The sequence below is a fragment of the Schistocerca americana genome, chromosome 10 (assembly GCF_021461395.2).
Source record: "Schistocerca americana isolate TAMUIC-IGC-003095 chromosome 10, iqSchAmer2.1, whole genome shotgun sequence".
NCBI lineage: Eukaryota > Metazoa > Arthropoda > Insecta > Orthoptera > Acrididae > Schistocerca > Schistocerca americana.
Genome location: NC_060128.1, coordinates 80,842,761 through 80,866,274, shown reverse-complemented (window position 1 = coordinate 80,866,274; position 23,514 = coordinate 80,842,761). Strand labels below are relative to the sequence as shown.

General features: G+C 44.6%; 1 protein-coding gene across 2 annotated transcripts in view; it reads right to left on the bottom strand.

Moving 5' to 3' along the window:
* Positions 1-22,756, bottom strand: part of LOC124552590 (guanine nucleotide-binding protein subunit alpha-14-like) — a 159,821-nt gene extending 137,065 nt beyond the window's left edge. For both annotated transcript variants that reach the window (XM_047126914.1, XM_047126915.1), the window contains exon 1: positions 22,585-22,756. In XM_047126914.1, coding sequence (XP_046982870.1) covers positions 22,585-22,720 — 136 coding nt within the window. In that variant the 5' untranslated portion in view covers positions 22,721-22,756. The remainder of the gene's footprint in view (positions 1-22,584) is intronic.
* Between the last annotated feature and the right edge of the window lie 758 nt (positions 22,757-23,514).

Sequence of the window (23,514 nt, the reverse complement as noted above, 5' to 3'; positions counted from 1 at the left end):
AAATGACGTTGTGCCATTCGTTCACCCAGGTTCGTCGTTGAGTACACCATCGCAGGCGCTCCTGTCTGTGATGCAGCGTCAAGGGTAACCGCAGCCATGGTCTCCGAGCTGATATTCCGTGCTGCTGCAAACGTCGTCGAACTGTTCGTGCAGATGGTTGTTGTCTTGCAAACGTCCCCATCTGTTGACTCAGGGATCGAGACGTGGCTGCACGATCCGTTAGAGCCGTGCGGATAAGATGCCTGTCATCTCCACTGCTAGTGATACGAGGCCGTTGGGATCCAGCACGGCGTTCCGTATTACCCCCTGAACCCACCGATTCCATATTCTGGTAACAGTCATTGGATCTCGACCAACGCGAGCAGCAATGTCGCGATACGATAAACCACAATCGCGATAGGCTAGAATCTGACCTTTATCAAAGTCGGAAACGTGATGGTACGCATTTCTCCTCCTTACACGACGCATCACAACAACGTTTCACCAGGCAACGCCGGTCAACTGCTGTTTGTGTATGAGAAATCGGTTGGAAACTTTCCTCATGTCAGCACGTTGTAGGTGTCGCCACCGGCGTCAACCTTGTGTGAATGCTCTGAAAAGCTAATCATTTACACATCACAGCATCCTCTTCCTGTCGGTTAAATTTCGCGTATGTAGCACGTCATCTTCCTGGTGTAGCAATTTTAATCGCCAGTAGTGTATGAAAAGTGTTATACTCACAAAGAATGAGCGAAATGTTTATCCGAACTCATTGTAGTGTACCGTTTGATTGTTCATTTGTTAGTTACGAGTATTTTTGACTCTATCAGGATTTTTCCTTTATGTCTCTGTTGATCGCCGGTAAAGTGTGATTGACGAAAACACGCTGATGAATTTGATACTACACATCGTTATTAAAGTCTCAATGACGAAGCGGCGGAAGCATCGTATTACGTCGGACGAATGAAATAATAAACTAATTTTCACATGTACGGTTATGTTAGTAATTTACACAAAAAAATGGTTCAAATGGCTCTGAGCACTATGGGACTCAACATCTTAGGTCATAAGTCCCCTAGAACTTAGAACTACTTAAACCTAACTAACCTAAGGACATCACACACACCCATGCCCGAGGCAGGATTCGAACCTGCGACCGTAGCAGTCCTGCGGTTCCGGACTGCAGCGCCAGAACCGCTAGACCACCGCGGCCGGCGTAATTTACACAGTGTATAGCTTTTCCAAAGAGTAATTATTGCTCTATGTTTCGCGGATTTTGCTCGCCACACTCAGACACTGCCAGACACTGCGACCAAACTTCCTTACTAAGAGCATATACGATAGGCTATCTACCGCCACAACCGCATCGACATCTACATGGACACTCTGCAAATCACGCTTAAGTGCATGGCCATCGAACCACTTTCACAATAATTCTGTATTATTCCATTCTCGGACAGCGAGTGGAAAAAACGAACACATATCTTTCCGTGCGAGCTCTGATTTTCCCTATTTTATGACAATGATCGTTTCTCTCTATGTCGGCCCACTCGGAGGAGAAAGCTGGTGACCGAAATTTCGTGAGAAGATGCAGCTGCAACGAAGAACGCCTTTGTTTTAGTGGTGTCCACCCAAAGTCCCGTATCATGTGACTGACATTCTATCCCTATTTCGCGATAATACGAAACGTACTGTAACTCTTTGAACTTTCTCGATGTACTCCGTTCATCCTGACTGGGTAAGGATCCCAGACAGCCCAGTAATACTCCAGAAGAGGACGGATCTGCTAGTGTAGCCAGTTTCTTTAGTAGTTCTGTTACATTTTCTAAGTGTTTTGCCAATAAAACGCATGAAACGCCCTGCTAAACCCGCAGACGGGACAGGAGTTTAAATTGTGGAAAGGGGCCAAAATGAGGGGCTGTCAGTTTCACTCGAACATACAAATTTATTATTTGACCAAACATTACAAGGGGCCAAAAAAAATTTTTTTTAAGCACACAGCTTTAGTCTTTGGAACTTAATTACCGGCTGAAAGCCACTTTAATTTAAAAACAGCTGAAGGCCAGTAACTTAAAACGCAAGCATAATCAGAAATTTAAAAGGCCGAAGACCAATAGAATCTGAGATTTTCAGTGCAAACAATTTGAATTCAAAATCGGCTGATAGGCCAAGACTTAAGGCTAAACAACATTACGAAGTTAAAAAAAAAAAAAAACAAAAACAAAAAAAACAAAAAAAAAACACACAAGGTCTTACGTACAACAGTTCTTAATTAGGCAAAGCCGGCCGAAGTGGCCGTGCGGTTAAAGGCGCTGCAGTCTGGAACCGCAAGACCGCTACGGTCGCAGGTTCGAATCCTGCCTCGGGCATGGATGTTTGTGATGTCCTTAGGTTAGTTAGTTTTAACTAGTTCTAAGTTCTAGGGGACTAATGACCTCAGAAGTTGAGTCCCATAGTGCTCAGAGCCATTTGAACCATTTGAATTAGGCAAAACTCAAGCAAAACAGAAATTTAAAAGGCAAAGCCTTATCTTAAAATAGTTCCTTAGTTAGGCTGAAGGCCCAAAGAATCAGACACTTCAAGAGCAAACTAGTTAAAATTCAAATCGGCTGAAAACTCCAGAACACTCATTTTCTTTCTTTTTTTAATACTAAAGCCCTTACGTGAAACAGTTCTTTAACTTGGGCTGAAGGCCTTAAGAGCAAAACAACTCAAACTTAAAATGGCCTGAAGGCCCAACAACATTAAAAATTTTAAAATGCCAAAGGCCCTACGTGAAACAATTCCTTGAACTAGGCTGAAGACCTTAAGGGGAAATCTTACGCCTTAAGGGCAAAACCTTAATTTTTAAAAAAAATCGCCTAGCTGCCATACAAGAACAAGAACAAATACGAAAAGGCAGTACACCCAAGGGCGCTCAGATGTTCGAGGGTCGGCCTGGAATTCAAACACTAACACTTGCTTAGGTGTGAGAGGCAGTCGGGCCAACCATTCACGATCCGACGACAGCCCAACCGACCGACAGTCAACGGACCCACCGACAAGATAACTTCCACTTCACCCGACCAGGGCACAACAGGCAGTTCAACGGAACAACGTAGAAGGTATTGGCGCCCACAACCAATCATACATGGAGCTGTCAAACTTCACACCGTGCTGGACAGCAACAACACGGTGAGGAAACTACACTGCCTGAAATTTACGTCAACGCCAGGGCAGGTAACCGGAACATTAACGGCCACAAGGCAGAAGATTCCGCTGGTGCACTTCAATTCAAATAACCAAGTACAGAGAAAGTCCACCGGAGGGTGGCTAGAACTTTCCAACTTGAAAACCACATTGTTGCTCGCGGGAATATCCCAACAGCCGACAACGAACTCCAGACGACACAATGTGAACAGTCTTGACTTGCTAGTAGATTACATCAAAACTCATCTTTCGTGTCCAGGATCGGTGAGCCACGGACCTCGTAGCAACGGGAACAGCCCCACACACTCTGCCACCGCGTAGAGACCGCCAGCGGCCCCGGCAAGACTGCGTCCAGCGGAGATCTCCTCGCTGCTGCACGCCAATCGACCGACTGGTCACACACCGCCCAGCCGGAAACTATAAGCTCCAGGTCAAAGATAGTCCAAGGTGCGAATATTGATACGCACTGCTGCTGCCACCCGCGGAAGGAGAGAATAACAGCATAATCGCGATAACCGGGGGAGACTAAACACAGAATCGCAACGAAGGTTTAATCCAGAGCATAGCATGAGCCAGCCACGGCTCAATGCAGTCATTGGATTGCCTTTCCTACAACATTTTATGTGTGTTCTTTTCAATTTAGATTTTTCGTAATTGTAATTCCTAGGTGTTTAGTTGAATTTACGCCCTTTAAATTTGATTGATTTTTCGTGTGTCCGAAGTTTAACGGGTTTCTTTTAGGATTCGTACGGATGACCTCGCACTTTTCATTACTTACAAGGGAACCTTCCCATCGCACCCCCCTCAGATTTAGTTATAAGTTGGCACAGTGGATTGGCCTTGAAAAACTGAACACAGATCAATTTCAAGATAACAGGAAGAAGTTGTGTGGAACTAAGAAAAAAATAAGCAAAATATACAAACTGAGTAGTCCATGCATAAGATAGGCAACATCAAGGATAGTCTGAACTCAGGAGCGCCGTGGTCCTGTGGTTAGCGTGAGCAGCTGCGAAGCGAGAGGTCCTTGGCTCAAGTCTTCGCCCTAGTGAAAATTTTGCTTTCTTTATTTTCGCAAAGTTATGATCTGTCCGTTCGTTCATTGACGTCTCTGTTCACTGTAATAAATTTAGTGTCTGTGTTTTGCGACCGCACCGCAAAACCGTGCGATTAGTAGACGAAAGGACGTGCCTCTCCAATGGGAACCGAAAATATTTGATCGCAAGGTCATAGGTCAACCCATTCCTTAACAGGAAAACACGTCTGATATATTCTATACGACACTGGTGACGGCATGTGCGTCACATGACAGGAACATGTTGTCGACCCACCTACCTTGTACACTTGGCGAATGGGTAAAAAGATTCTTCTACCTTGCCCGATTTAGGTTTTCTTGTGGATGTGATAACACTCCCAAAAAAGTGATGAAAACATAAGAGTTTGTCACATAAACTGCAACAAATGAATGCAACAGTTTCACAGTCGCACAGTTTTCCCTGTGCTCTGTCAAATCGTATGTTTTTAACGTTTTCAGATTTTTCCATGTGTAGACGACAAATCCTGCCTATGGCCAAGCAGATCTGAACATGTCCTGGAATTTTGGAGAGCGAAGTTGATTATGTGTGAGTGCCTGAACTTTGATAATTGTCTGAAAATAAAAAATTAAACATTTCGCTCGAAGGAAGACTTGAACCAAGGACCGTTCGTTCCGCAGCTGCTCGCGCTAACCACGGGACCACGGCGCTCCTGAGTTCAGTCTATCCTTGATGTTACTTATCTTGCACATGGACTGCTCAGTTTGTATATTTTGCTTATTTTTACATAGTTCCACACAACTTCTTCCTGTTTTCTCGATTGATCTGTGATCAGTTTTTCAAGGCCTATCCACTGTGCCAACTTATAACTAAATCTGAGGGGGATGCGATGGGGAGGTTCCCTTGTTAGGATCAACTGCCAATTTATGCACCATACAGATATCTTTTCTAAATCATTTTGCAATTTCTTTTGATCTTCTGACGACTTCAGTAGACGATAAACGACAGCATCATCTCAAAACTACCTAACACGGCTGCTCAGATTGTCTCCCACATCGTTTATACAGATAAGGATCGGCAAAGGGCCCGTAACACTACCTTCGAGAACGCCAGAAATAACTTCTGTTTTACTCTATGACTTTCCGTCTGTTACAAGAACTGTGACCTCTATGACAGGAAATCACGAATCCAGTCACATCACTGAGACAGTATTCCACATGCACGCAGACATAAGCCGTTTCTATAGTGCAGTGTCAAAAGCCTTTTGGAAATCTAAAAATACGGAATCAATTTGAATATCGATAGAGTATCAATCAAAACACCGACATGGTTCGTGCAATACATTGTCGTCCAGGAGAAGTGCGTTAACGCTTAGCAATACGTACCACATTACTATGGAACAGTGGAAGAGCATAACTGTGAGGGTCTGTCGTGTGGAATTCCCGTGAAGAATTGTGCAGAGCGTTTGTTCGTCGTACCAAGTGCCGTGGATTCGAGCTTTGGTCGTGCCAGTTTTTGTACTGCATTACGTGCGAAACTGTTATATGGGACAACGTATACATGACATGTATAAGAACAGTTCGGAGTTTACTGGTGGACAACTGTGCTGCCGTCTAGCTGTCAATTATTATTGTTGTTATTAGTATTAATATTTCTGCACGTGCGACGCAGTTGTTTCTTTATTCTTTTGTGCGAATTTGTTTATGTTTATTCTTCGAAAGTAAAAATATATGTGTTTGATTTTCTCAGCTAAACGCATCGACAGCGGACTGCCAATAGAACACTGCTATAAACTCCGAATAGTCCTTTTACATGTCAGGAACAAGTTGTACCATATAACAGTTACCCATGTATCACAGTTCAGAAACTGGTGAGAGCAACACTCAAACCCGTGATCCTTTGTACACTATGTGATGAAAAGTATCCGGACACCTAGCTGAAAATGACTTACAAGTTCGTGACGCCCTCCATTGGTAATGTTTCAATTCAAAATGGTGTTGGCCGACCCTTGAGCTTGATGACAGCTTCCACTCTCGCAGGCATAGGTTCAATCAGGGGCTGGAAGGTTTCTTAGGGAACGGCAGCCCTATCTTCACGGATTGCTGCACTGAGGAGAGGTATCGATGTCAGTCGGTGAGGCCTGGCACCAGGTCGACGTTCCAAAACATCCCAAAGGTGTTCTACGAGGTGCATTCAAGTTCTAAGGCCTCCGATTTTTTTTCTCCGGACTGGAAAGAGATAGAAACATGCGCATTGTTTTAAAATGAGCCCGCGTTCATTGTCAATACGTCCCAGAGATGGCAGCACCGTACGGCAGATGGAATTTTACTGCCAGCGGCGAGAATGAGAACTGTTTTAAATACTTAAAAAGGCGACGTTTTCCTTACTTGAACAGCGTGCAATCATTCGTTTTCTGAATTTGCGTGGTGTGAAACCAATTGAAATTCATCGTCAGTTGAAGGAGACGTGTGGTGATGCAGTTACGGATGTGTCGAAAGTGTGTTCGTGGGTGCGACAGTTTAATGAAGGCAGAACATCGTGTGACAACAAACCGAAACAACCTCGGGCTCGCACAAGCCGGTCTGACGACATGATCGAGAAAGTGGAGAGAATTGTTTTGGGGGATCGCCGAATGACTGTTGAACAGATCGCCACCAGAGTTGGCATTTCTGTGGGCTCTGTGCACACAATCCTGCATGACGACCTGAAAATGCGAAAAGCGTCATCCAGGTGGGTGCCACGAATGCTGACGGACGACCACACGGCTGCCCGTGTGGCATGTTGCCGAGCAATGTTGATGAGCAACAACAACAGGAATGGGACTTTCTTTTCGTCGGTTGTGACAATGGATGAGACGTGGATGCCATTTTTCAATCCAGAAACAAAGCGCCAGTCAGCTCAATGGAAGCACACAGATTCACTGCCACCAAAAAAATTTTGGGTAACCGCCAGTGCTGTAAAAATGATGGTGTCCATGTTCTGGGACAGCGAGGGCGTAATCCTTACCCATTGCGTTCCAAAGGGCACTACGGTAACAGGTGCATCCTACGAAATTGTTTTGAAGAACAAATTCCTTCCTGCACTGCAACAAAAACGTCCAGGAAGGGCTGCGCGTGTGCTGTTTCACCAAGACAACGCACCCGCACATCGAGCTAAAGTTACGCATCAGTTTCTTCGTGATAACAACTTTGAAGTGATTCCTCATGCTCCCTACTCACCTGACCTGGCTCCTAGTGACTTTTGGCTTTTTCCAACAATGAAAGACACTCTCCGTGGCCGCACATTCACCAGCCGTGCTGCTATTGCCTCAGTGATTTTCCAGTGGTCAAAACAGACTCCTAAAGAAGCCTTCGCCGCTGCCATGGAATCATGGCGTCAGCGTTGTGAAAAATGTGTACGTCTGCAGGGCGATTACGTCGAGAAGTAACGCCAGTTTCATCATTTCGGGTGAGTAGTTATTTAGAAAAAAAATCGGTGGCCTTAGAACTTGAATGCACCTCGTATAGTATTCAGGCCGGGACTCTATGCAGGCCAGTCCATTACAGGAATGTTGTTATCGTGTAACCACTCCGCCACAGGCCGTGCATTATGAACAGGTGCTCGATCGTGTTGAAAGATACAATCGCCATCCCCGAATCGCTCTTCAACAGTGAGGAACAAGAAGGTGCTTAGAAGATCAGTGTAGCCCTTTACTGTGACAGTGCCACGCAAAACAACAAGAGGAGCACGCTTCCTCCATGAAAAACACGACCACACCGTAACACCACCGTCTCCATACTCACGCTGGCAGATGACGTTCACCGGGCATTCGCCATACCCACACCCTGCCAGCGGATCGCCACATTGTGTACCGTGATTCGTCACTCCACACAACGTATTTCCACTTTTAATCGTCCAATGTTTACGCTCCTTACACCAAGAGAGGCGTTGTTTGGCATTTACCGGCGTGGTGTGTGGCTTATGAACAGCTGCTCGACCATGAAATCCAAGTTTTCTCACCTCCCGCCTAACTGTCACAGTATTTGCAGTGGATCCTGATGCAGTTTGGAAATCCTGGACTGAACAGATGTCTGCCTATTACACATTACGGACCCTCTTCAACTGTCGGCGGTCTCTGCAAGTCGCCGACCGCTGTGGACGAGCTGTTCTAGGCGCTTCTGCCCGGAACCGCGCTGCTGCTACTGTCGCAGGTTCCAATACTGCCTTGGGCACGGATGTGTGTGATGTCCTTAGGTTAGTTAGGTTTAAGTAGTTGTAAGTCTAGGGGACTGATAACCTCAGACGTGAAGTCCCATAGTGCTTAGAGCCATTTGAGCCATTTTCTGTCAGCCAACAGACGAAGTCGGCCTGTACGCTTTTGTGCTGTACGTGTCCCTTCACGTTTCCACTTCACTATCATACCGGAAACAGCGGACCTAGGGATGTTTAGGAGTGTGGGAATCTCGCATACAGACGCGTGACACAAGTCACACCCAATGGTCTGACCACATTCGAAGTCCGTCGAGTTCCGCGGAGCGCCCCATTCTGCTCTCTCACGATGTCTGATGATTACTGAGGTCGCTGATATGGAGTACCTGGCAGCAGGTGGCAGCTAAATGCACCTAATATGAACAACGTATGTTTGGAGGGGGGGGGGGTGTCCGGATACTATTGATCACATAGTGTATGACTAACGCTCTACCGACATCCCCACGGGAGCCCCAGGCGATAGCCGCTCACATTTATGCTTTTCCTGTGCTCCGTAGCTCATGTGTTACCAATTGCCGTCAGACACGTTTTCTTGTACAGCAACACGTAGGACAAATTATATGGGATATCTGATTGATACTCTGTCGATATACAACGTTTGGTACCTATCTGACTGTCTGACATCAGAAGGTTTCGACGTAAGCCCCAATTATACAGGATTTTTGAAGATGAGGTACTGCCCCCAAAAGTACTCCGACCGTGCCACCTTGCGATCTCTGTTATACGTAAAGAACTTGAACGAAATGCTTCAACACTGCTCTTAACGTAGGGGAGAGAAAGAAATCACACACCTTGAAAACAGCCTCAAAGTACGTTCCATTCTACACCACCACGTATCGTCACCAATATTTGGCGAAATCATTCGTGATGAGTGGTTTGATGCCAAACTGTGCGATGAGAGAGAATCTTTTATGTATGTAAACCAAGTTTTTTTCTGTACATATTTTGAAATGTAATGTAATGATGTGGCTTTTTTAACGTATGCAAGATGCCGAGAAAATCCTTGTTTCTGCTGTTTTTACAATGATTATCACCCCAGGACGTGTAAATCATCAACTGTAAAATACTTAAAGTATCTAGTATTCCTTTAATTTATTTGCAATTCGAAGTGTTTCTTTGCCTTACCTTTTCATGCTTTTTATGAAAATATTAATTAATAGAATACTAGAATAATGGAATTAATATAATTAATTAATAGAATACTTATTCGTGAAACGCTCACAGACACCAAATTAAAAGTAAAGTTTCAGGGTGAAATATCGAAGGCATTCATCATAAAAACAGGTGTAAGGCAAGGTGATGGCTCTGCGTACTAGAGAAAACAGTGAGAGAAAGGAAACAAAAACTAAAAGAAGAGAAGCTATCACCAATCAGACGCCGGCCGGAGTGGCCGAGCGGATCTAGGCGCTACAGTCTGGAACCGCACGACCGCTACGGTAGCAGGTTCGAATCCTGCCTCGGGCATGGATGTGTGTGATGTCCTTAGGTTAGTTAGGTTTAAGTAGTTCTAAGTTCTAGGGGACTTATGACCACAGCAGTTGAGTCCTATAGTGCTCAGAGCCATTTGAACCATTTGAACCAATCAGACTGGGAACTAAAAACAAAGGTATTGAAATTCACTGTTTAGCATTTGCGGATGATTTTGCCATTCTTTGTGAAAACCTAACAAATGCTGGAATACAAATCAATGTCTTAGAAGAAATAGTCAAGAAAGCAGATTTAAGAATATCTGTAGAAAAAACAAAATTTATGACAAATATAAAAAATGCTCCGGAATCCCTAACAACAGATATTGGCCAGATAAAGAGAGTAAATAAATTTAAATATTTGGGAGAAATTATCCAAGAAAATGGCTTAGAAAAATTCGCTATAGAAGAAAGAGTACACGAAATGGAGAGAGCTTACGGAATAACTATGGATGTGTACAACAAAAGGTGTCTGTCTAAAAATTTGAAGATACAGCACTACAAGACAGTAGTAGAAACAGAATGTCTTTATGCAAGTGAATGTTTAGTACTGAACTACAAATTACACACACTTGAAGCCCTAGAAAGAAAAATCATTCGAAACATACTTAGGTCACCAAAAAATACAGAGGTATGGAAATTAAGAAGCATGAAGAAGTTTATCGCAACACAGAAAACGTAAATGAAACACTACGAAAGAGGCGACTGCTATTTTTTGGACACTTATGCAGAATGAACAGCAATAGATTAATCAAACAGATTTTTAAATATCTTTGGGAGAGGAAGTAGCCGGCCGCTGGTGGCCGAGCGGTTCTAGGCGCTTCAGTCTGGAACAGCGCGACCGCTACGGTCGCAGGTTCGAATCCTGCCTCGGGCATGGATGTGTGTGATGTCCTTAGGTTAGTTAGGTTTAATTAGTTCTAAGTTCTAGGGGACTGATGACCTGAGATGTTGAGTCCCATAGCGCTCAAAGCCATTTGAACCATTTCGGAGAGGAAGTCAGTAATAGCCTGGATTCAAGAAGTTAGGAAAGATTTGGAAAGAAACAACATAAGTGAAAAAGATGCAACAGAAAGGGAGATTTTCAAGAGGAAAGTCTTAAAAATGGAAGGGTTCCAAGGAGAAAAACAGGATTTATAGTGAAAAGATGAAAGAATCCAGAATGAGATTTTCACTCTGCGGCGGAGTGTGCGCTGATATGAAACTTCCTGGCAGATTAAAACTGTGTGCCCGACCGAGACTCGAACTCGGGACCTTTGCCTTTCGCGGGCAAGTGCTCTGCCATCTGAGCTACCGAAGCACGACTCACGCCTGGTACTCACAGCTTTACTTCTGCCAGTATCTCGTCTCCTACCTTCCATCCTTTCTTTCAGGAGTGCTAGTTCTGCAAGGTTCGCAGGAGAGCTTCTGTAAAGTTTGGAAGGTAGGAGACGAGGTACTGGCAGAAGTAAAGCTGTGAGTACCGGACGTGAGTCGTGCTTCGGTAGCTCAGATGGTACAGCACTTGCCCGCGAAAGGCAAAGGTCCCGAGTTCGAGTCTCGGTCGGGCACACAGTTTCAATCTGCCAGGAAGTTTCAGATGAAAGAATACTGGAGGAACAAAAAAGAAGGAAGCATTGAAAGTGGTGCGTGGTCCTTAGATGACCCAAACGAAGAAAGAAAGAAGAAGAAGAATACTGTGAGGTGACAAAAGTCATGACATAGCGATATGCACACACATAGATGCGGGTAGTGTCGCGTACACAACGTAGAATAGGGCTGTGCATAGCCGGGGCTGTCGTTTGTACTCAGGTGATTCACGTGAAAAGGTTTCCAATGTGATTATGGCCTCACGACGGAAATTAACAGACTTCCAACGCGGAATGACAGTTGGAGCTAGACGGATGAGACATTTCATTTCGAAATCGTTAGAGAATTCAATATGCCGAGATGCACAATGTCAAGAGTGCCGAAAATCCCAAATTTCAGGCATTGCCTCTCGCCACGCACAACCCACTGGCCAACATCCTTTGCTTAACGACCAAGAGCAGCGGCGTTTGTGTAGAGAGTTGTAAGTGCTGACAGACAAGCAACACTGCGTGAAATAACAGCAGAAATCAATGTGGGATGTACGAGAAACGTATCCGTTAGTACAGTGCGGCAGAATTTGGCGTTAATGGCAGCAGAAGACCGACGCGAGTGCCTTTGCTAACAGCTCGACAACGCGCGCCTCTCGTAGACTCTAGGCCGTATCGGTTGGACCCTAGACGACTGGAAAACCTTACTCTTGTCAGTTGTTGTTGTTGATGTGGGCTTCAGTCCTGAGACTGGTTTGATGCAGCTCACCATGCTACCTTATCCTGTGCAAGCTTCTTCATCTCCCAGTACCTACTGCAACCTGCATCCTTCTGAATCTGCTTAGTGTATTCATCTCTTGGTCTCCCTCTACGATTTTTACCCCCTACGCTGCCCTCCAGTACTAAATTGGTGATCCCTTGATGCCTTAGAACATGTCCTACCAACCGATCCCTTCTTCTACTCAAGTTGTGCCACAAACTTCTCTTCTCCCAAATTCTATTCAATACCTCATTAGTTATGTGATCTACCCATCCAATCTTTAGCATTCTTCTGTAGCACCACATTTCGAAGGCTTCTATTCTCTTCTTGTCCAAAGTATTTATCGTCCATGTTTCGCTTCCATACATGGCTACACTCCATACAAATACTTTCAGAAGCGACTTCCTGACACTTAAATCTGTACTCGATGTTAACAAATCTTTCTTCTTCTGAAACGCTTTCCATGCCATTGCCAGTCTACATTTTATATCCTCTCTACTTCGACCATCATCAGTTATTTTGCTCCTCAAATAGCAAAACTCCTTTACTACTTTAAGTGTCTCATTTCCTAATCTAATCCCCTCAGCATCACCCGACTTAATTCGACTACATTCCATTATCCTCGTTTTGCTTTTGTTGATGTTCATCATATACCCTCCTTTTAAGACACTGTCCATTCCGTTCAACTGCTCTTCCAAGTCCTTTGCTGTCTCTGATAGAATTACTATGTCATCGACAAACTTCAAAGTTTTTATTTCTTCTCCATGGATTTTAATTCTTTCTCCGAATTTTTCTTTTGTTTCCTTTACTGTTTGCTCAATGTACAGATTGAAAAACATCGGCGAGAGACTACAACCCTGTCTCACTCCCTTCCCAACCACTGCTTCCTTTCATGCCCCTCGACTATTATAACTGCCATCTGGTTTCTTTACAAACTGCAAATAGCCCTTCGCTCCCTGTATTTTACCCCTGCCACCTTCAGAATTTGAAAGAGAGTATTCCAGTCAACATTGTCAAAAGCTTTCTCTAAGTCTACAAATGGTAGAAACGTAGGTTTGCCTTTCCTTAATCTAGCTTCTAAGATAAGTCGTAGGGCCAGAGTCCTGGACAATTAACCTGAAGCACATTAAAAAATTACAAGCTCTAGAGATGGACTTCTGGAGAAGATCGGCAAGAATCCCCGGGAAAGAAAAGATAAGGAACACTGAAATAATAAGGAGAATGGAAATAAAAGAAAAAATATATGACGTAATGGATAGGAGGAAACTACAGTGATACGGGCATGTACGACGAATGGAGGAAGCCAGAATACAAAAATTGATACTGGAGTGGGAATCGGACGGGAGAAGAAGAAGAGGACGACCTGTGACCGCCTGGCTCCGAAATGTACAGCACACAATGAGGAGAATGGGCGCACACGAAGAGGACACACAAGACTGAAACACCTGGAGGAATATTTTGAAAATAAAAATATAATTTAAGAACGTTTATTCTCTTTATTGTAATTTCTGAGTACATTTTATGTTGGAGATAAGCCTCTGTAATGAGGAAAACTCAGAATAAATAATATAATCATAAATTAACATTTTTGGATTTTTTGTCTTTGGTTGTACTGTGAAACCTTGCTTCTTGCTATATTTCATGATTCTGGGCCAACGGGAAGTACCCTAAAGATTTGGAAGAGAGAGTTTGCAAGTATCAAAACATGTGACATGAATGGCTGTATTTTTGGGTTGTACTGAATTAGAAGCTTCATGTATCGTAAACCTTAGTATGTGGTATAAATTTCAGATTTATTCGCCCACACGTTCCCGAGAAAAAGAGCCGTGCGGGGAATCTGCGCTGTCTGGGGCGCCTTGCCACGGTTCGCGCGGCTCTCCCAGTCGGAGGTCCGAGTCCTCCCTCGGGCATAGGCGTGTGTGTTGTCCTCAGCGTAAGTCAGTTTAAGGGGGGTAGGACGTCAAACGGGCCGACTTGGAGCAGGAGAGGCGCCACAGGACATTTTAATTTCCACTGTCTATACTTTAGCAAGTAAATTCATAAAACTTTAACAGCATGACCAGGAAGGATTCAGGATTCATACTCATAGCAGTGGAACCTCAAAAACGTAACAAAACACTTTTTTTTACATGTGAAATTTCATCATTTTTTGACTTACTACTGGCTGCATTTGTTGCTATAGGTACACTTTTGATCCTAAGTAAGATTCTTCGATGACTTTTGCACAGCACACAAACCATAGTTACAGGTGTATGAAACTCTGGAAGTTATTTAATTTATGAAAAATGAATGAACTGTTACATTTTAAACTTCATGTTTGTAAAAAACTCAAGTTTTATAGTTAATTATCTCAATTTTTTCCACAGTTTTTTAATAGATTTGGAAAATTCTAGATTTTCATACACCTGTAACTACTGTTTGTATGCTATGGAAAATTCATCGAAGAATCTCTCTTACTTAGGAAGAAAAGTGTACCTATAGCAACAAATGTAGCCAGTAATAAGTGAAAAAATGATGAAATTTCATATGTAAAAAAAAGGTATTTTCCTACGTTTTTGAACTTCCACTGCGATGAGTGTGCGTCCTCAATCCTTCCTGGTCATGGTGACAAAGTTTAATGAATTTATCTGTAAAAATATAGACAGTAGAAATTAAAATGTTCTGTGGTGACTCTCTGTTCCAAGTCGGCCCGTTTGACGCCCTACCCCCCTTAAGTGAGATTAAGTAGTGTGTAAGCCAATGGACCGATGACCTCAGCACTTTGTTCCCATAGGAACTTACCACCTACCTACCTATCCCGAGAAAAAGAGTTTTGAACAGTTGGACGGACAGACAGAATGAGAACAAAGTGATCCAGTAAGGGTCCCGTTCTTACCAGCTGAGGTAACCCCAATAAACAGCTGAGACCTGTTGTTTCTTTTTGATGCACGGTGCTCCTCACAGCCGCAGGTGAATGCTGCCCGCGCTGCCCGAACGCAGCCGGAGTCACTTCCTTCAGCGACGCCGTACTTGCAGCGTCACCGCACTCAGGTGATTCGTCATATGATACCTCCTAATATCGTGTCGGACATCCTTTTCCGGTGCAGACGATGATGTTTGGTTGGTGGCGCGCTCAACTGCGCGGTCATCAGCGCCCGTACAAAGACCCAGTTTTTACACAGTCCAATCTTTACACAATCCAATCTACCCACTGTCAAGAATGATGATGATAATGATGAAATGATGAGGACAACACAAACACCCAGTGCCTAGGCAGATAAAATCCTCATCCCGGCCGGGAATCGAACCCGGGACCTTTCCCCAGTGTAGAGCAGCAACTAGACATGGGATGGACTCAATAAGTCGTCGGAACTCCCCTGCAGAAATATTGAGCCATGCTGCTTCTATAGACGTCCACAACTGAGAAAGTGTTGCCGGTGCAGGATTTTTTTCCACGAACTGACCTCTCCATTCTTTTCTTTTCTTTCTTTTGCTTGTGCCTTTTTCCCGCAGTGACGCAGGGCCGGTATGGTTAATCGGATTTGGCAAGGTTAATTTAAGGGGTGGCCGGATGTCCTTTCTGCCGCCACCCCATACCCCATGGGACGGAATTAGTGTACCCCAACTGTCTGCATCTAATGTAATCCGTGGAAGAGTGCGAATGTGTTCAGATGTCTGCGAGCCGTGTAACTGAGGTGGGACGTGGAAACCAGCCCGGTATTCACCTAGCGGGATGTGGAAAACCGCCTAAAAACCACATCCAGGCTGGCCGGCACTCCGGCCGCCGTCGTTAATCTGCCGGGCGGATTCGATCCGGGGCCGGCGCGCCTACCCGAGTCCGGGAAGCAGCGCGTTAGCGCTCTCGGCTAACCTGGTGGGTGAACCGACCTCTCGATTATGTCCCATAAATGTTCCACGAGATTCATATCGAGCAATCCAGATGCCCAAAGCATTCGTCAGACTTGCCCAGAATGTTCTTCAAAGCAGCCTGCCAACATGCCGCATTTTCGCACACAAAAATTCCATAGTTGTTTAGAAATATGGAGGCCACGAATGGCAACAAATAGTCTCCAGGTGGCAGAACATAACCATTTCCAGTCAATGTTTGGTTCAGTTGGACCAGAGGAGCCAGTCCATTCCGTGTAAACACAGTCCACTCCATTATGGAGCCACCACAAGCTTGCACGGTGCCTTGTTGACAAATTGGGTCCACAGCATCGTGGGGTCTCCCTCAGAGTCAGACCCTACAATCAGCTCTTATCAACTGAAATCGGGGCTCATCCGTCCTCTAAGTTCCAACCGATATGGTCACGAGCTCAGAAGAGACGCTGCAGGCGCTGTCGTACTGTTAGCAAAGCACTCGCGTCGGTCGTGTGCTGCCATAGCCAATTAACGTCCAATTTCGCCGCACTCTCCCAAACGATACATTCGTTTTGATTTCCGCGGTTATTTCACGCAGGATTGCTTGTCTGTTAGCACTGACAACTCTACACAAAGACCGCTGATATGTACATCTACATCTATACTCCGCAAGCCACCTGGTGCTGTGTGGCGGATGGTACTTTGAGTACCTCTATCGGTTCTCCCTTCTGTTCCAGTCTCGTATTGTTCGTGGAAACAAAGATTGTCAGTATACCTCCGTGTGGGCTCTTAATCTCTCTGATTTTATTCTCATGGGCTCTTCGAGAGATATACGTAGGGGGGACCAATATACTGCTTGACTCCTCGGTGAAGGTATGTTCTCGAAACTTCAATAACAGCCCGTACCGAGCTACTGAGCGTCTCTCTTGCAGAGTCTTCCACTGGAGTCTATCTATCATCTCAGTAACGCTTTCGTGATTACAGAATGAACCTGTAACGAAGCGCGCTGCTCTCTGTTGGATCTTCTCTACCTCTTCTATCAACCCTATCTGGTACGGATCCCACACCGCTGAGCAGTATTCAAGCAGTGGGCAAACAAGTGTACTGTAACCTACTTGCCGGCAGGGGTAGCCGAGTGGTTCTAGGCGCTACAGTCTGGAACCGCGCGACCGCTGCGGTCGCAGGATCGAATGCTGCCTCGGGCATGGATGTGTGTGATGTTCTTAGGTTAGTTAGGTTTAAGTAGTTCTAAGTTCTAGGGGACTGATGACCTCAGAAGTCAAGTCCCATAGTGCTCAGAGCCATTTGAACCATATTTTTGTAACCTACTTCCATTTTTTTCGGCCTGCATTTCCTTAGGATTTTTCCAATGAATCTTGGTCGTTAATGGGGGTAGGACGTCAAACGGGCCGACTTGGAGCAGGAGAGGCACCATAGGACATTTTATTTTCCACTGTCTATACTTTTACAAATAAATTCATAAAACTTTGTCAGCATGACCAGGAAGGATTCAGAATTCACACTCATAGCAGTGGAAGTTCGAAAACATAACAAAGTAATTTTTTTTACATGTGAAATTTCATCATTTTTTTCGTTTACTAATGGCAGCATTTGTTGCTATAGATACACTTTTCTTCATAAGTAAGAGAGATGGTTCGAAGAATTTTGCACAGCATACAAACCATACTTAAATGTGTATGAAACTCTAGAATTTTCCAAATTTATTAAAAACTGTGGTGAAAATTGAAGTAATTAACTACAAAATTTGTGTTTTTTTTCTAAACATGAAGTTTAAAATACAACAGATCAAACGTTTTTTCATAAGTTAATTAAATTCTAGAGTTTCATATACCTGTAAGTGTGGTACGTATGCTGTGCAAAATTAATCAAAGAATCTCTCTCACTTACGAAGAAAAGTGTACCTATAGCAACAAATGCAGCCATTAGTAAGTGAAAAAACGATCACGTAAAAAAAATTATTTTGTTATGTTTTCGAACTTCCACTGCAATGAGTGTGAATTCTGAATCCTTCCTGGTGATGCTGACAAAGTTTTATGAATTTATTTGTGAAAGTATAGACAGTGGAAATTAAAATGTCTTGTGATGCCTCTCCTGCTCCAAGTCGGCCTGTTTGACGTCCTACCCCCCATATGTGAAGACCGTCGGCCACGGCCTTGTCCGCAGTGAGAGGTAATGCCTGGAATCTGGTATTCCTGGCACACTCTATTCACTGTGGATCTCAGAATCTGAATTCGCTAACTATTTCCGAAATGGGATGCCGAATGCGTCTAGCTCCAACTACCCATCGTCGGATCTTTTCACACGCATCGCCTGGGTACAAATGACAGCTCCGCCAATGCACTCTGTGTACGCGACATTGCCGCAACCTCCCTGTGTGCAGATCGCTGCCCCGCGACCTTAAGCCGTCGGCACACGGACCGTGCATCGGAAAGTTGAGCGTTGAGCGTGCCGAGTTTCTGACGTCATAGCGTGGAATAGCACGCTCGGGAGTCTTTCCGAACGTGCAGAGCAATATGTGGCATGTCAGATATTCTGAGTGTGCGTCTGAGCGTTGACCAATGAGATGGCACCACGCCAACTACGTCACACGCACGCCGTCTCCCTTCAGTACGGAGTTGTGTGGCGCCATGTTGGCATTCATTTCAAGCCTATACGTGTATATGCCGTTTCTGAGCACCAGCAAATTGAGAATCACTGGAAAACCCGTTGTTCACTGTGTGATCCGTTCCAATAAAATAATGAGAAACATCATATTCGTGGCAAAAGAGTTATTGTAACTTGCGTATTATGAGAGTAGGCTATTTGAAGGCACCGGCACACTGAAGACCCACCCAAAACCCATTGTTCTTCGTACAATTTCTTATAATTAAATTTCAATCAGTAATTATCTGCGACTAAGGTTTCCAGCGTGGAATAAGATACTATCATTGGAGCCAAGGATTTGTTGTTGGTTTAGCCTAAGTAGCCGGCACGGTAACTCAGTGTGTTCGTCAGAGGGTCAGCTGCCCTCTATAATAAAAAACTGAGATAATGGATCAACGACGAACTGAAACGGAAGTGACATCCGCCCCGAGCAGATGCAACGAACGAAAACGAACAAAATGAGATCACAAAGAAAAAAAGCGTAATGAGCAGAATCACCGACTTGTAATGAGATGACTGTCGTTCGTGTCTAGACACTTCCGGATTTTTTTCCCTAACATTCGCGTTTTTATTAGGTTATGATACTTTATTATTAGTTTAATATAAGTATACACTATAATATTTGATGTTATGTAAACATAAGTTCACCTTTTTTTGAGGGGTGACTGTTCGATTGGCTTAATCTACTAGACAGCTTGCGCTACTTGTATAAAGATATTTTGCTCCTTTTACACTTCGTAATTCCTATGTTGCAAAGATTCTGCTACTGGGTAGGGACAGTGATCAAGTAAGATTGACCTTGGGGTTTTACTAAAATGTGGGAACGATGAAATAATAAACATTATTTGTTATTCTTATGCGGAGAAGTATTCCAAATTTGTACCGCACTGTTTGTAATGGAAGTTTTATAAGCCTGTGTCCTTATTGATCTACATCTACATGATTACTCTGCAATTCACATTTAAGTGCTTGGCAGAGGGTTCATCGAACCACAATCATACTATCTCTCTACCATTCCACACCCGAATAGCGCGGGGGAAAAACGAACACCTAAACCTTTCTGTTCGAGCTCTGATTTCTCTTATTTTATTTTGGTGATCATTCCTACCTATGTAGGTTGGGCTCAACAAAATATTTTCGCGTTCGGAAGAGAAAGTAGGTGACTGAAATTTCGTAAATAGGTCTCGCCGCGACGAAAAACGTCTTTGCTTTAATGACTTCCATCCCAACTCGCGTATCATATCTGCCACACTCTCTCCCCTATTACGTGATAATACAAAACGAGCTGCCCTTTTTTGCACCCTTTCGATGTCCTCCGTCAATCCCATCTGCTAAGGATCCCACACCGCACAGCAATATTCTAACAGAGGATGAACGAGTGTAGTGTAAGCTGTCTCTTTAGTGGACTTGTTGCGTCTTCTAAGTGTCCTGCCAATGAAACGCAACCTTTGGCTCGCCTTCCCCACAATATTATCTATGTGGTCTTTCCAACTGAAGTTGTTCGTAATTTTAACACCCAGGTACTTAGTTGAATTGACAGCCTTGAGAATTGTACTATTTATCGAGTGATCGAATTCCAATGGATTTCTTTTGGAACTCATGTGGATCACCTCACACTTTTCGTTATTTAGCGTCAACTGCCACCTGCCACACCATACAGCAATCTTTTCTAAATCGCTATGCAACTGATACTGGTCTTCGGATGACCTTACTAGACGGTAAATTACAGCATCATCTGCAAACAACCTAAGAGAACTGCTCAGATTGTCACCCAGGTCATTTATATAGATCAGGAACAGCAGAGGTCCCAGGACGCTTCACTGGGGAACACCTGATATCACTTCAGTTTTACTCGATGATTTGCCGTCTATTACTACGAATTGCGACCTTCCTGACAGGAAATCACGAATCCAGTCGCACAACTGAGACGATACCCCATAGGCACGCAGCTCGATTAGAAGTCGCTTGTGAGGAACGGTGTCAAAAGCCTTCCGGAAATCCAGAAATACGGAATCAACTTGAGATCCCCTCTCGACAGCGGCCATTACTTCGTGCGAATAAAGAGCGAGCTGCGTTGCACAAGAACGATGTTTTCTGACACCGTGCTGATTACGTATCAATAGATCGTTCCTTTCGAGGTGATTCATAACGTTTAAATACACTATATGCTCCAAAACCCTAGTGCAGACCGACGTCAATGATATAGGTCTGTAGTTCGATGGTTTACTGCTACTACCCTTCTTATACACTGGTGCGACCTGCGCAATTTTCCAATCTGTAAGTACAGATTGGACATAGTACTTTCCTTTTCGTGGAGGAAATGTGCGCTTTAATTGAGCTGTTGTTGTTGTGGTCTTCAGTCCTGAGACTGGTTTGATGCAGCTCTCCATGCTACCCTATCCTGCGCAAGCTTCTTCATCTCCCAGTACCTACTGCAACCTACATCCTTCTGAATCTGCTTTGTGTATTCATCTCTTGGTCTCCCTCTACGATTTTTACCCCCTACGGTGCCCTCCAGTACTAAATTGGTGATCCCTTGATGCCTCAGAACATGTCCTACCAACCGATCCCTTCTTCTACTCAAGTTGTGCCACAAACTCCTCTTCTCCCAAATTCTGTTCAATACTTCCTCATTAGTTATGTGATCTAGCCATCCAATCTTCAGCATTCTTCTGTAGCACCACATTTCGAAAGCTTCTATTCTCTTCTTGTGCAAACTATTTATCGTCCATGTTTCACTTCCATACATGGCTACACTCCATACAAATACTTTCAGAAATGACTTCCTGACACTTAAATCTATACTCGACGTTAATAAATTTCTCTTCTTCAGAAACGCTTTCCTTGCCATTGCCAGTCTACATTTTGTATCCTCTCTACTTCGACCATCATCAGTTATTTTGCTCCCCAAATAGCAAAACTCCTTTATTACTTTAAGTGTCTCATTTCCTAATCTAATACCCGCAGCACCTCCCTACTTAATTCGACTACATTCCATTATCCCCGTTTTGCTTTTGTTGATTTTCATCTTATATCCTTCTTTCAATACACTATCCATTCCGTTCAACTGCTCTTCCAAGTCCTTTGCTGTCTGTGACAGAATTACGATGTCATCGGCGAACCTCAAAGTTTTTATTTCTTCTCCGTGGATTTTAATACCTACTCCGAATTTTTCTTTTGTTTCAAATGGTTCAAATGGCTCGAAGCACTATGGGACTCAACTGCTGAGGTCATTAGTCCCCTAGAGCTTAGAACTAGTTAAACCTAACTAACCTAAGGACATCACAAACATCCATGCCCGAGGTAGGATTCGAACCTGCGACCGTAGCGGTCTTGCGGTTCCAGACTGCAGCGCCTTTAACCGCACGGCTCTTTTGTTTCCTTCACTGCTTGCTCAATATACAGATTGAATAGAATCGGGGAGAGACTACAACCCTGTCTCACTCCCTTCCCAACCACTGCTTCCGTTTCATGTCCCTCGACTCTTTTAACTGCCATCTGGTTTCTGTACAAATTGTAAATAGCCCGTAGCTCCCTGTATTTTACCCCTGCCACCTTCAGAATTTGAAAGAGAGTATTCCAGTCAACATTGTCAAAAGTTTTCTCTAAGTCTACAAATGCTAGAAACGTAGGTTTTTACGCTCGCCCGTTGAGTAATCAGTGTGATTTACGAACTAGAAACGTCTCTCAACTGCCGCTGGCGTGCGTTGCGGTCGCGTATACGGCGTCGGAGCCCACGTACCGTGTGCACGAGTCGCATCGTTCCCGAGCGTCCAGCAGCACGTTCAACTTGGCACGCTGAACGTTAACGTTCGACAGCACGGCCCGTGTGCCGACGGCTTCTAACTCACCCAGCAGCAGCGTCTTGACGTCGCGGGCTCGCAGCCGGCGGTAGAGCTCTCGCTCGCGCTGCACCTCGATGGTGAGCCGCCGGTTGGCCAGGAAGACGCTGAGCGCGTCGCGGTAGCAGCAGCCGTCGTCCTCCATGGCGCGCCCACTGCCTCTGCCCGGGAGGCCTCGGCTCGCCAGAAGAGACACAGCAGGACGCTCGCCGACCGCTTCCTCGCGCGCCTTCCGCCGTCCCTCTCTTCCCCTCAGCCTTAGATCACACGTACATATAGACGGCGCACTTCCCTGTCTCTCCCGCGCTAATCGACATCGGGGTCACGCAAAAAGCAGAGTTTCTACACTGTAGCGCCAAAGAAACTGGTACAGGCATGCAAATCCAAATACAGAGATGCGAGGCTAATCCCAAAAGTAAAGTCTCCTATTTCTTTATAAGTACAGGGCTATTACAAATGATTGAAGCGATTTCATAAATTCACCGTAGCTCCATTCATTGACATATGGTCACGACACACTACAGATACGTAGAAAAACTCATAAAGTTTTGTTCGGCTGAAGCCGCACTTCAGGTTTCTGCCGCCAGAGCGCTCGAGAGCGCAGTGAGACAAAATGGCGACAGGAGCCGAGAAAGTGTATGTCGTGCTTGAAATGCACTCACATCAGTCAGCCATAACAGTGCAACGACACTTCAGGACGAAATTCGCAATTCACCAAAAGTTAATGTCTTTTGTGCAATCTCACGGTTTAAAGTTTACGGCCCCTTTTTCTTCTGCGAAAAAAACGTTACAGGACACGTGTATCTGGACATCTGGAAAATTGGCTCATGCCACAACTGGAGACCGACAGCGCCGACTTCATCTTTCAACAGGATGGTGCTCCACCGCACTTCCATCATGATGTTCGGCATTTCTTAAACAGGAGATTGGAAAACAGCA